The 13318-nt window shown below is 45.7% G+C and overlaps 1 protein-coding gene across 1 annotated transcript in view; it reads left to right on the top strand.

Annotated features, from left to right (window-relative positions):
• The first annotated feature begins 997 nt into the window (after positions 1 to 997).
• LOC142765701 (uncharacterized) overlaps positions 998 to 13318 on the top strand; it is a 28119-nt gene continuing 15798 nt past the window's right edge. The window contains exons 1-2 of the mRNA XM_075867149.1: positions 998 to 1112; positions 10657 to 11132. Coding sequence (XP_075723264.1) covers positions 10686 to 11132 — 447 coding nt within the window. The 5' untranslated portion in view covers positions 998 to 1112; positions 10657 to 10685. The remainder of the gene's footprint in view (positions 1113 to 10656; positions 11133 to 13318) is intronic.

The raw sequence follows: 13318 nt of genomic DNA, 5'->3' as shown, positions 1-13318 counted from the left end.
CCAGCGCTGCGAGGTACAAAGCCTTAGTTTACTTCTTTCAAATGTTGCTTTCCCCCTTACTCCTTGCTACCCCCATTCCTCGGATGAGGATGTATCAAAAGAAAAACGGAGCAGTGGCAATGGCGTACAGGTCCTCTGCTCCCGGAAGCGCTGGGGAAACGAGTAGCCCTTGCCCCATATTCAAAGAACATGTCCGCTCGTCCCCCTTTTCTCTGCTCTTCTGCGACACGCTTTTGATTTTTTTTGGCACACTGGCGGCTGGCGTTCGCTTCGGTGCGACCGTCCACGTCGCAGAAGATGCTCAGTGACTTTTTCTTCTTCGCTCTCCGATGTTGCATTACGCATGAGTCATGGCGTTTGGCGTGTAGCTTCAGGATCTGTCTACAGGGAAGAAAGGAACTCCAACCTGTCTTTCCTTTGCCGTGGTGGTGGTGGTAGTAGTGGTTAGAAGATGAGAAAAGGCACCTAATTCCTGCAACCAGGTCGGGAACAGAGCGCAGTGCCCTCCTTTGGCGTGTGCGTGATCATCTCGAAATGGTGGCCTCTACTCTCCTGTACCTCCTCCCCCTTCCCCCCCCCCCCATGACGTTCACTGTATGTCGGTGGGGTAAGAGGTTAAAGGAAAGGAAAAGGGGGTATTTCTGTAATCGTTGCTGGACGCTGTGCCATGCTGCGAAACACATTTCTGCACCAGGCATAGTTTGCCAGTTCGCCGTACTGGGAGCTTACCTAGTTCGCGGTGAGTTCTAAGTACCCACGCACCTGCTCGTGGTCACCGACCCATGCCGGCCCTTCGGTTTTTGTCCATCTACACTCTCAACACGCTCTGAAGCTGGTTCCGTCCCCTCCTCTATCTCCAAGGAATACGATCGCGTCTTCTTATTGGTTGGTCCCAAGAGTAATCCTCATTCTTGACTTCAAAGCACCATGTCTCTCTTTCCCACTCGTAAGACCACTGGCTGCACTTCCTATTGGGCTGCAAAGGTTAGCGATTTTTTTTTCCTCCTTCGTCAGAGGCACTACCGACACCACCACCACCGGACGTCTATAAAGCGGAGTACAGAATCGCGCGCCCGTTTCTTGTAAGCGTCTCCAGACTCCAGCTGCGTCCGGTGAGCTTGTTTTTTTGTTGTTGTTCTTGTTTCGTTAATTTTTTAATTGTTCAAGAACTGCTTTGTGTCTCTTAATAACGTGTATGCGTGTCCGTAAAAAACAAAACAAAAGAAACGTTCGTTTGAAAGGCAGTGCTTGCGTAGTGCCTCGTATTTCCGTCTAGTGCTATTTAATAAGACTGATGCTTGGGCTAGTTCGTGACTGGGAATCAACATATCTGCACAGCGCAGGACAACGAGTAGTTACGACGTAACTACAGAAGAGTCAGCACTCTCTCTTTCCTTGTCTCTTCTTCTGTAGTTACGTCGTAACCACTCGTAGTGCATTTATATCAAGTGTGCACTGTTTGCGCACTTACGTCAACTTCGCTATGAACGTAAGGCGACTCAAACCTCGTCGATATTGTTATCCAGTTCGACCAAACATAACTACGCCCTTCTCGTAACTCAGAAGCACGCTTCCCTGCATTATAACGTATTCGCCTAACTCATTGAGGCTGTGATCATGGTTGAAATGAAGGCAAAGCTCTAAGTGCAACGTTTATATTTCTTACGTAAAAAAAAGCGCAATGGGCTTTTGTTCGCACTGTGGCCGGAAAAGGACTATGCGGACATTAGTCGTGCAGACTGAATCACCCTAAAGCTAATTTTAAGTTTAAAAATTTTCAGTTCGGAATACTTAACATTGCTGCTGTATCTTGAATACAATTTTCTCAGCCATGGATGCTTCGGCGACACCTTTTGTACTGGCGTAAGTGATCACGGACCCCTAAAAGTGAGTAAATTGAAGAAGGGTGTCATACGTTATGTTTCTCCCTGGTAAAGAATGGTCAAATGAAAATGTCACGCCAATATAATGAACTTTGAAATTAGAACACACATTCAAGCCTATTTCTGGGCATGTTTGCTCTTGAAACATGCAAACCTGCAAAAAGAGTGCTCACTCACATATTTATTATTGCAACAAAAGTTTTACAACTATTTCATGAAAAAAAAAAAGGCACTTAAGCTAGCTCCGTAGCAGCACAGATGCGTTAAACAGTGAAACTTACGTTTGAAGAGAGAGAGAGAGGGGGGCGTTGTCAATGGACTTGCGATGCCTAAAGGAAAGTTTTTTTTTCCTTTTCTTTCTTTTTCACTAGAAGGCAGGTTTAACCGACCCACATTTCACTGCCGCCGCTGTATACTATACCGAAAACGGTAGCTTGAAGTTGTATTTTAACCACAGGGAGCGCAATACCAATGTACAGTTTTCGACACGCAAAAGAGCCGCATTGCTTGCGCAGTCAACAACACGTAGCTTTTGCTAGTGAATGAACAGTCTGCGTTTGTGGAATATATATATCGGTTAATGGCTGCTTTCAGAGCGAACTTTTTGCTTCTTAATAGGTATCCTTGTCTGGCCACGCTCATTATGTGATCGCAGAAAATGGTTACTTTCTACCACCCGATTTTTAATATATCAATCCTTAGTCTTCACTGGTTGAAACAAATCGCGTACGAGAATTGGTAAGAGGTCATTTCTTTGGAGAGGCCCGGGAACCAATCCCGTTTCATTGGTTCCTTATCACCTTCACTACACTTGCTACTAGGATGCCCCGTCATGGTGGTCTAGTGGCAAGGTACTCGGCTGCTGACTCCCAGGTAGCGGGATCGAATCCCGGCTGTGGTGGCTGCATTTCCGAAGGAGGCGGTAATGCTGTAGGCACTTGTGTTCAGATTTAGGTGCACGTTAAACAACCCCAGGTGGTCAAAATTTCCGGAGCCCTTCACTACGGTGTGTCTCATATTCATATGGTGGTTTGGGGACGTTAAACCTCACATATAAATCAACCAAGATAACAGCGCAGCATTTTTCAAAGCCCCGAATTCAGGGACAGAGAAGGCAAAATAGAATTTAAGCCAGCATAAATAATCTGAAGGAGAAACCATCGTGAGGGCGCCAATAAACACAACACACCAGAAGAGACAGACGAGGACAGATTGCGCCTGTGCTCGTTTGTCTCTTCTTGTGTGTTGTGTTTATTTGCGCCCCCACGATGGTTTCTATGTGAAAGCACCTACTCTCCCAACAGACAACTCTTTTGAATCAGAAGGAGGTTATCTGATTGCTGGTTACAATCAAGCCACAAGTGAAGTTTAATACTTCTACATAGTTATAATAGTATACTGTATTGGTGGCGGTGGCTCCGTTCTTATTTATCCATTCATCCACCCACTCTTCCATGTGATGCCACAGAGAGGTTCTCTACGCCACTGCTCTGCAGGCTGGTGGGGCATCATGGCGACCGTCGGGACTTTTCAAGTCGTTCCGTAGCTACACGTTCTTTCATGCTCTCCCAATACTGTGTTCTTCTGTTCGCCAGAAGAACGCGAGGATTTGGGTATGCAAGTTGATTTGGAGGCACCGACACTAATCCGATGGTAGTGGTTAGAAGATGAGAAAAGGCACCTAATTGATGCAGCCCGGTCGGGAGCATGGCGCAGTGCCTTATAATCCGATGGACAACCCTCTCCTTCATGTGCACCGCACGTTCTAGCAAGAGTTTACGAAGTCGCTGCATCGACCATGGCGACTTCAAGGAAAAGCTATGATTAGGGCTTTGAAAAGAAGAAAAAAAAAAGGGGGAGGAAATGTTATTTTCGTTCTTCCTTTGAGGGGAGAAGGGGGGTGGGTGGGTTAGTGCCTTGGGAAGGGAGAATCGGTTGTTAAGATGTAGTGAGAAACAGAAACGAGGTGGATCCACAGCGTCGTGATTTGAACTCTGTGGACACCGGAGCAACCGGCTACATGGAAGAGTGGACCGCAGGTTCCGCGAACCCAAAGGCATGCAGAGGGCCATGCGCGACGTGGCAGCAAAAAGACAGGCAGGAACAAGTCGGTGCTTGTTCGGCCAGACTATGTTTCACCTCGCACCAGCCATTGAATTTTTCTCGGAATCAAGCTCAATTTCTGTCAGTTACTGTCAGATTTTTTAACTTTTTTTTCCTTTTTTTTCCGATACTGTCCTCGTTGTGCACCTCCTCTCGGTGCAGGCCCTCGCTAACTTTCCAGCCTCGCCTGTTTGCCTATCCTTCAGAAGATAAGCGAGGCGTGGAGGCTTAACCCTTTCAGACAGCAACTATTAAGAACTGTCTGTAAATGTGTCAAATCACTACAACGTTATTTCAAAGCACTCAATAATTATATATTGCAACAAAAATAACAAGATAATTGTTGAATTTAAGTGTGCCTTAGTGACTCGTTTTAGTTAAGTTGCAATTAAATATCTCTTCATCCTGAAGTCATCGATACTTACTTTTGGCATAAACAGAATCAAATCTCAGGCTAGAAGTATAGCGCAGATTAATTTTTGGTTATGTCAATTATGAGCAAGGAAAATTTCTGCTTCTCACATCGCTTGCAGGAAACTGCGCATCACATTACTCGTCAAACGTGGTAGTGCCTTCAGAAAAGTGATCATATCAGTACACTGCAAAATTAAGGCAAATAATCAACAGGAGGTTGAGTTCATTTAATGTACTATAAATCTTGAAAACGAGTGGCGTACACAAGTATGTACATGTATGCCTGAAAGGGTTGAGCAAGCTGTGAACCATCCTTTAATTAGAACCCGAACTTCTCTTCCTCACCTCCCAACCACCACCATTTACGCCGGCTCCGTGCGTAGATGCGTCGTAAGCCGGCCCTTTCAGTCAAACCTAAATAGCGTCTGAAATGGTTCCCAAATTGACAGGCTGCCGAGGTAAATCCGGCATTTTTTTTTTCTCCCATTGCCTCTTGCGCCGTGTAATAAGCGCTGCGGCCTTGACGATTGCGCATATTTGCATTTTAGATATAAAGTAACACACTACGTAATCACGCTGTATTGATGTTGCGCCAAAATATGCGTTGTATTAGTTTTTTTTATTGAGAATGTCAGCACGTATGGATGCAGAAACCCCACATATCAACCCTTGCAACCAGGCGCTTTGCACTCCTCGCCTCTTATTTCTTCACAAGACACGCAGAAACGGATACATGCGGCGTCTCCTCCGCTGCTTGCCTAGTTGTAGACGCACAAAAGCAAGATAGTCAATCGAAACAAGGCAGAACGGGTGTGCGGCTGTAGTGCATGCCGAATCAGGGTAAGGAGGAAATTCGCAAGCCTATATCCCTTGCGGATGGCCCAGTCGAGAGCTTACGTTCACATGACGTTACGTGACAAGACTACTTGCGCCACGAATGGTCAGTTTGCAGAAATCATCAAGGCATCTTTACTACAATGTAGCTTTACTGTATGCGGTTTGCTTTCCAACTGCCAAAACTCGTTCACATAACTACTTTTCTCGCTCACTGAGGTTTTTTTTTTTTTTTTGCTTTTCCCCTGTTCCTTACGAAAAAATTGTGCTCAGAATACTTTCATTGCTATTCCAGCGAAGGCATGCGAGTGCGACAAAACGAAGTTTTCTCCCAACAATGACTGTGCGGCTGTCCCAGCTCTAACCAACGTTTCCTCGAACCGAAGCACCTGCCGTCGTCGTTCGTAAAGAAGGGAGTGGGGGAAGGCAAAAACACAATGAGATGGGAAAAGAAGTCTGGGAACAATAACTCATGGTTCGAAGACAACTTTGCGGGAAAGTCAGCTTGGGAGATTAGCGCAGATTGTCGATTCAGAGCGGTGAAAGCACAGTGTGCGAGGAGAGAAGTCTGTGAACGAGAGTTTTTGGTTGAAAAACAAACCATGCAGCAAAGCCGCGTTGAAAATTTTTGCTAACTGTCCATGGTGCCGAACAGACTTTGAGATCAGGAGAGAAGTTTTTGAGCAAATAACAGTAATGCGGCACCCAAGCACTGTACTTGGATGAATAGTATGGCATTGTTGGGCTGAATGCCAGAGCATACCCCGAATGACTGGTTCCTCTGGTTAAGTTATGAAGATTGACAATCTCTTAGTAATTAAGACAAACATTTGTGATGTTTGCGTACATTCATTGAAATTATTTTTATTTACACAATAACGCAGGACCGAAATTGGGCCCAAACAGATCGTGAATGTACAAATAAATGCAGTTAGACAACGTCAAACGCAAAAAAAAACATTAGGAAGTGTCAAAAAAATTTCGCAGATCGCACGACCGTGTCGTAATATTGTTATTGAGCGACACGTTATGAAATAACGCTAAATATATGTAATAAATAATGCCAACAGCAACATCAGTATTAGCAACACGAGAAGCGGTAAGCTGATATATAACGCTTGTGCTCGCGAGATCGGTAACCCTGGACACTACTACATAAATTAACTTCGGTGGGTGGCACTTAACTACAGCTTGCGTTAACCCAACGAGACTGATTGATTGATTGATTTGTGGGGTTTAACGTCCCAAAACCACTATATGATTATGAGAGACGCCGTAGTGGAGGGCTCCGGAAATTTCGACCACCTGGGGTTCTTTAACGTGCGCCCAACCCGACGAGACTGCTGCGTCATAGGAGTACATATGTAATGTTTATTGGATAGCCAGCGTTGCAACTACAATTGATGTTTTACCAACACTGCACCTGAGCAGCGTATTTTTCAATATACCGAGACGTGACGTGGCTTTGTGGTAGAATGCTTGATTTGCCACGCAAAATGCTTGCGTTAAATTCCTGCTGGTACACTGTTTGTCGGGTCAAAAACGCTACCGATGTCAGTTTTAACGCGACAACGTTAAAGAGCTTGTTTCGCAGGAATCCTGGCGCCGCTGTCGTTGGTTGTGAGCGAAAAATCAAAATGATCGAAAAGTTGAAAACGATGCAAACAAAATAAATGATAAAAAATTCTAGGGCACAGTGGCTATCAAACTTGGTTCGTCTGCGTGGCAAGCGGATGGTCTACCACGTGTCTGATTGTGTCTGACACGTGTCTGATTGTGAATATAGTGAAAGTGACTTTCCTGCTTTACAAACACAGGCGTCCTGTATATGTCCTCCTCAATACATGAAATATTTGTCACTTGTCGCGTAACAAGGGGGGCAATCGCCGGGCTTGTTCCAAGGGCTGACGTGTCGGCCCCGCGAAATGCACCACGAAAGCGCGGACAATTCAGTGTTGGCACTTTCGGCGTGCTAGCGAACGCCAGCTGTGGTCCAAAGAACGAGGCAGAGCGGAGAGTTGATAAGAAAACAAAAATATATTCTCAGATAAGGCAGAAGAAACGATACACAAACGTGCACACTCGGCATAAGTTATCAAATACAATACAACACCCTTCGCAAGATACTCCAGTGAATTGAAAACAACGGGTACAAACAACACGCGCTACAATGCAATCTCGTCCATTAACTAACCAAGACACTCATAGAACAAAATGTTTGTCGAACATGTTCAGTGCAAAGTTCTTGGTACAAGACTTGAATGCTTCTCTTCAAGGAAACACTCTTAAGTCCAGCGACGGTTGTCGTCCCACTTCGTTCGAGGTTCCTCTTCCAGGAAACTCTCATTAACTGACCGCGCTTTCATAACAAAACTTCTTCGCCGGTTGCTGCAATGACCATCCGAAAAATCGCTAATGCAGAATTAAAATCCCTGTGGAACACCGAGTGCTTACGGCACACGCGACTGCGTAGACTGGACACGTCTCGTCGACTCCGGCCTCCGTCACGACTCTCTCGACTCGAGACAACGGTGCTTTGCCGACTATGGCTTGGTGTCGCCTTCACCAAAGCTTTCGCCTTCCGAATCGGCATGGAAGACAGTGCTGCTTGCGGTGATTGCGGCAGCGATGAAACTATAGAGCACGTTCTCTGTCACGGCCCTCGTTACAGCGTGCAAAGACGGCAACTAGCTGCTGCGTTAGCTAGCCTTGACGACAGACCTTTGTCTGAACAATCAGTGCTGGAAAGACGACATGATTGGTGTGCTCACAGAAAATCAGTGAAGGCCTTACTGAACTTTTTGCGTGGCAGCGGCCTATTGTATAGACTGTAGCACCCCAGCTCCCCCCCCCCCCCTTTTTTTTGCGCGCGTCTATTTCCCTTTTCGCTTTCTTTCCAATCTTTCTTCCCCATTTCCCCTTCTCCTAGTGCAGGGTAGCAAACCGGATCCTCCATTTTCTGGTTAACTTTCCTGCCTTTCCCTCATTTTATTCTCTCTCTCTTCGCCGGCAATACATCGGCCACTCAAGCGTTGCTACTCCTGGTCACGTCTTATTCCACTGGCGGAAAACACTCACTTCATCTCCTGCTTTGTTATTGTAGAACGAGCCTTCGTCTACCGGCAGAAAAAAAAAAACACTTCAACTCCTAATCGCCACCCTCCGCTACTTGCTTATATACGTTAGACCTGGGTTCTCGAAGTTTCCAGGCCAGCCGCACAGCCAAAGCTGGGGAAGGGGCCTGGTCTTTTCTCGAAATCTCCGCGGCCCATGACTCAACTATAGGGGGTGACTTCCTTCTGACATTTCTGGAGTTAGCTCGTGTTAGATCCGATGAGGTTGGTCGACGTGGCGGCGGTTGTTTCGAGGGGGGTGAGGAGGAGGCGCCCATGTCTATTGTCGTCGTTCCTGGGTCTTAAAACGAAATTGACGAGGACAGGAAGGAACACAGATGCACAGGACAGTGCGCAAACTCAGAACTCAGCTTACTTCATGAGTGTCCCAACTATATATATTTTTTATTTTGTTCAACAATGCTACTGATCTCATTCGAGATTATTGCAAGAGGAACACATGTTAAAGTGTCACATAACGCGGGTGCTTTGCTTTGTTGTTATGTTAAAGTGTCACATAACAAGACAAAGCAAAATATACACAGCCGAATGACGTACGCAGGCGCAATGCACATCACATTTAGAACACTAGTCAGGATCGGCAGAGCAACATATATTCCTATCACAACCAAGTCTCGAAGGCATTCAGAAGAAATTATGTACGCTTAGAGTGCTATTTGCAATCTACTAAAGAGATCCACAATCTGTCCCCACACAACGGTAATGCAAATAATTTTCCTTAATACGGTGACCAGTTCGTTGTTGGAACCGCCATTGAAAACGGCTTTTTCCTGACTACGCCGCATAACAGAAGTGTCACTAATACAATCACGTCCTTTCTTTTTAATGTGATAAGCCTGCATTCTCTCACCAGAGCATTTCCAGTTCTGCCCAGAATTCACTTGCTAGACAGCACTGGTTCACATACTCAGTTCTTACAATGCATAGGCAGATGAAACGTCAAATTATTTTAACAGATTGGCCGTGATAATGATGATGATGATAGGTGGCTGTTCCCTTTAAATCGGTTGGTCACAGATAGTGTTACCAAGCCAGTGAAAAAGAAAAAAAGAAAAAGAAGACGAGAGATAGAAAGTCTCGGAAAAGACAGCGGGGCACACACTTGTCACATCAAGTCTTTTTGCACCATAGAAGTGCTGTGTCTGTCCTGTCAGCCCCTATCGCACCGTAGCCTTTTACCACCCGTCTTGTACTCGTCGATTTCGCGCTCCCAAGTGTTAGGATTATGAACCAACTAGCCCCAGCAACGTTTCCCCTAAACTGTGACATGTGGCGCACACCCGCGTACCAGTGGTTCGCATCCCACCCGCAGGCATGTGGCACTGTCTGGTGGAAAGTCTTTCATGACGTACGCGACGGGAATGCAACATTATTCGTGTCACCGACCAACGGATCATAATCATCATACCATCTTACCCTTGATATTAACTAGCTTTAAACTGAGGCGCCAAACCCCAACAAACCTGACACTATATATAAGGACATCAGGTACAAGACAGTGGCGCTTACTAAAGCCCTTATATGTTCGAAGTATAGGGGCCTTAGCGTATACGGGTGATTCAACACTTCATGCACGGTTGTGAGTGCGTTTGTATGTGCGTGTATACACATATAATCACATGCAAAATTGAAGAAGTTTGGGGGCAACGGACATTCAAACTACACCCCCTACCTCAGACCACCCGGTTACGCCTGTGATGCCTGCCCCCAGCGCCTCCATCAAAGGCGCACCGGGAGAACAAACCATATAACCGAACGCTGTCGGTGACTGACTGACTGACTGGTTAGTTAGTTAGTTGGTTAGTTAGTTGGTTAGATAGATAGATAGATAGGACAGATGGATAGATAGATAGTATAAATAGATAGATAGGACAGATAGATAGATAGGACAGATGGATAGATAGATAGTATAAATAGATAGATAGGATAGATAGATAGATGGATAGATAGATAGATAGATAGATAGATGGATAGATAGATAGATAGATAGCACAGATGGATAGATAGATAGGATAAATAGATAGATAGATAGGACAGATATATAGATAGGATAGATAGATAGATAGATAGGATAGATAGATAGGAAAGATAGACAGACAGATAGATAGATATAGATAGATAGATAGATAGATAGATAGATAGATAGATAGATAGATAGATAGATAGATAGATAGATAGATAGATAGATAGATAGATAGATAGATAGATAGATAGATCAAAGTCACCGAAGTTCGCTAAGAAATGCTTCGCATTTAAAACGGGACGAAATCCCGTTTTCCTCCTTGCAGCTTTTAAGCGGTCGATATTGCTATCAATCATGCTTACTTCCCGATTGCTGCTCGCCCTGTTGCTGCTCACGACTCTGGCGACGCTGCCTTCGCCCTCTGACGGCACCTTCTTCGGCGGCGGCTCCCTGGGTGCGTACCTGCTTCCTGCTGCCCTGATTGGCCTACCCCTCCCGTTGGGTCCGCTGGCGCTGGGCATCGGCTTGGCTGGCATCAAGGTGGCCATCTTCACCCGCGTCCTCAGCTTCCTCGCTGGCGTGCTCGGGAGCCGAGGCGACGGGAAGAGAGGCATCACCGTCCGCAAGGAGTTCGTCCACGTTCCCGCCAAGAACATCCACCGGGCGATTCGACCTCTGGTTGGTCCGCCGCCGTGGCCCAGGACACTCGAGCATCCGCCGCTCCTGGGACCGCAGTCGTACGGCTTCCCCGGTGGCATTCCGCCCACGGCGTTCGCTGAGACTGTGTTTTCTCCGTTCGAGGTGAGCGAGCCACAATGTTTTTGTTAGTAGCCGAAACACTGACATCCGCGAAGTAGTCGTCAGATTATCTTTGTTTGTACGGAATTATAGCTAGCTGACGTGACGGAATGTTTCTATTCGTCCGGTGTCAAGATTCTTTTTTGCGTCGTAGCTAAACTATGAAAGTTGCTGGGTGTGAGGGTGGCTCTTTTTCGTGAATACCGAGTAGTCGCATTTATAACCACCTTTAAAGGTGGATATTGATTGATTGATTGATTGATTGATATGTGGGGTTTAAACCACCCTATGATTATGAGAGACGCCGCAGTGGGGGGCTCCGGAAATTTCGACCGCCTGGAGTTCTTTAACGTGCACCCAAATCTGAGCACACGGGCCTAGACCATTTCCGGCTTACCTTTAAAAGGAGACTAATGTTAAACATTGATTCAGTTTAGACTAATAAGTTTTTCTTTTGTGAACTTTATTGTGCTATAATGTCGCTTTTGGGCCATAATCGTTAGAATTGGGCATTAAGATCAGTTAGAAGGGTGTCATCTGGAGGTGGGGGTGGAGGGAATTTAGTTGAATCAGACAAGGAGAGCATTGCTATTGCACAAACCTAGCGCATTCCACTTCTCTACTGGTGTAAATCCTTGGATGTGTCTTACTGCCCACTGAGTTGACTTGAATGTCAACATTCGACAGAAGTCTGTCTGGTTGCGTATGAAGCTGGGAGATAATTTAGAGGAACCAAGTCGATTTAAAAACGTCGGGTTTCTTGAAAGCTTTTGGTTGGAGTCTAAATCATTTGCCGACTGAGTTGAGTTTTAAGACTTTTAAAACAAAAGTTTTTTTTGGCAAGATTGTCAGTCAAATTGAAAGACTCTGCGCTGAAATCGATAGAGACAACGTTAATTTCAGGCAGAAACTACGGGAAAGTAATGAATAGGCTATCGAAAAATGATGAAACAGTTATCGAAAAATGAACTATTACCAACTAGCCCAGATTTCCCTTGTTGCTGAATTTGATGCGTTTTTCACAAACTTCCACGTAAAGCCTCCGCGCCATAAACTAGAGAAGGTCACCATGGGTTACATCACACACACACCAAAAAATAGGCAAGTCAACAATGCCAGCCGTCGCCCGCATCTCTCGACTCGCTCAACTTCCACTTCGGTTCCCAGAACCAGTATTAACAGCAACAGCAGCGATCAATGCTTCTGACTGGGGCAAACAAGGCACCAGTGCTTTGTAGAAGGGAAAAAGTGGGTTGAAAAGAGAGGGGCCGAAAAGGAAGAGAACAAGAACACGTGCAACTTGCGTTCTATTCGGTGGGTGTGACGTCACCGCTCGCGCTCGCCAGCAGGCACCGCAATACATCCAAAATAAAATCATCTGTCCAAAAATATGGGAAATAAGCTCCGTTTATCGGAACAGTGGCATCTACGAAGTCGAATTTTGAAGTTTTATTAGTTTTCCCAATTTTTGTTCAGTACTATCCCTTCAAAGGGCCTGTCCGGGCTCTGACTTTTTTCATACGCCCCAGAGAAGCTCGGTAATTCGTTAAGCATACCGCGGCCATCACGTTTTCCGAATAGTAGACAGTTATAGTTTAGCGTTAGCGTGATAGCATAGGTTAAGGGAATGGCGTTGCCGTGCAGCAAACGTTCGTTACGGACAGCGTCTTATAGTTTAGCGAGATAGCGTTTACGAGGTTTACGTGCCCCAGCTGGAACGGTGGCGCCACCTATCAGGGGGTTAATAGGTTGAAGAACAGTGAAAAGGGAAAGAAAACGAGAAGGTTTGCCTATGCCACCATGCGAAGCATTATTAGAAGTTTATTTCAGTACTAATAAAAGTAAATAAATATGAAGCACGCATCAAATGCGAAAACATCTATGTTGCCGATTTGTTTACATCGATATTGTAGTTAGGTCTAGACACGTTCGAAATGGGAAGCTATCTCAAAACCTACGCCAACTTATCCGTAATACTCGGTCATCGAAGCTAACTCAAGAAAAGCGAGGCCACTTTGAACAGTCGTTTACTAAGAAATGGGTGAATCTTTCAACAATTACACCAAAATCACTTCGAAGCGGGCGTCCGAGAGCGCCGCCATGTTTACGTACACTACGTACACCTACGCTACCACGGTAACGTGAAATCTGAAAAAAATACCACGCGTGCGGGAAGCGGTATGGGTGCC

Source organism: Rhipicephalus microplus, chromosome 6, assembly GCF_043290135.1.
Source record: "Rhipicephalus microplus isolate Deutch F79 chromosome 6, USDA_Rmic, whole genome shotgun sequence".
Lineage (NCBI taxonomy): Eukaryota > Metazoa > Arthropoda > Arachnida > Ixodida > Ixodidae > Rhipicephalus > Rhipicephalus microplus.
The sequence above is the reverse complement of the archived record's forward strand: the minus strand, read 5'-3'. Positions and strand labels throughout refer to the sequence as shown.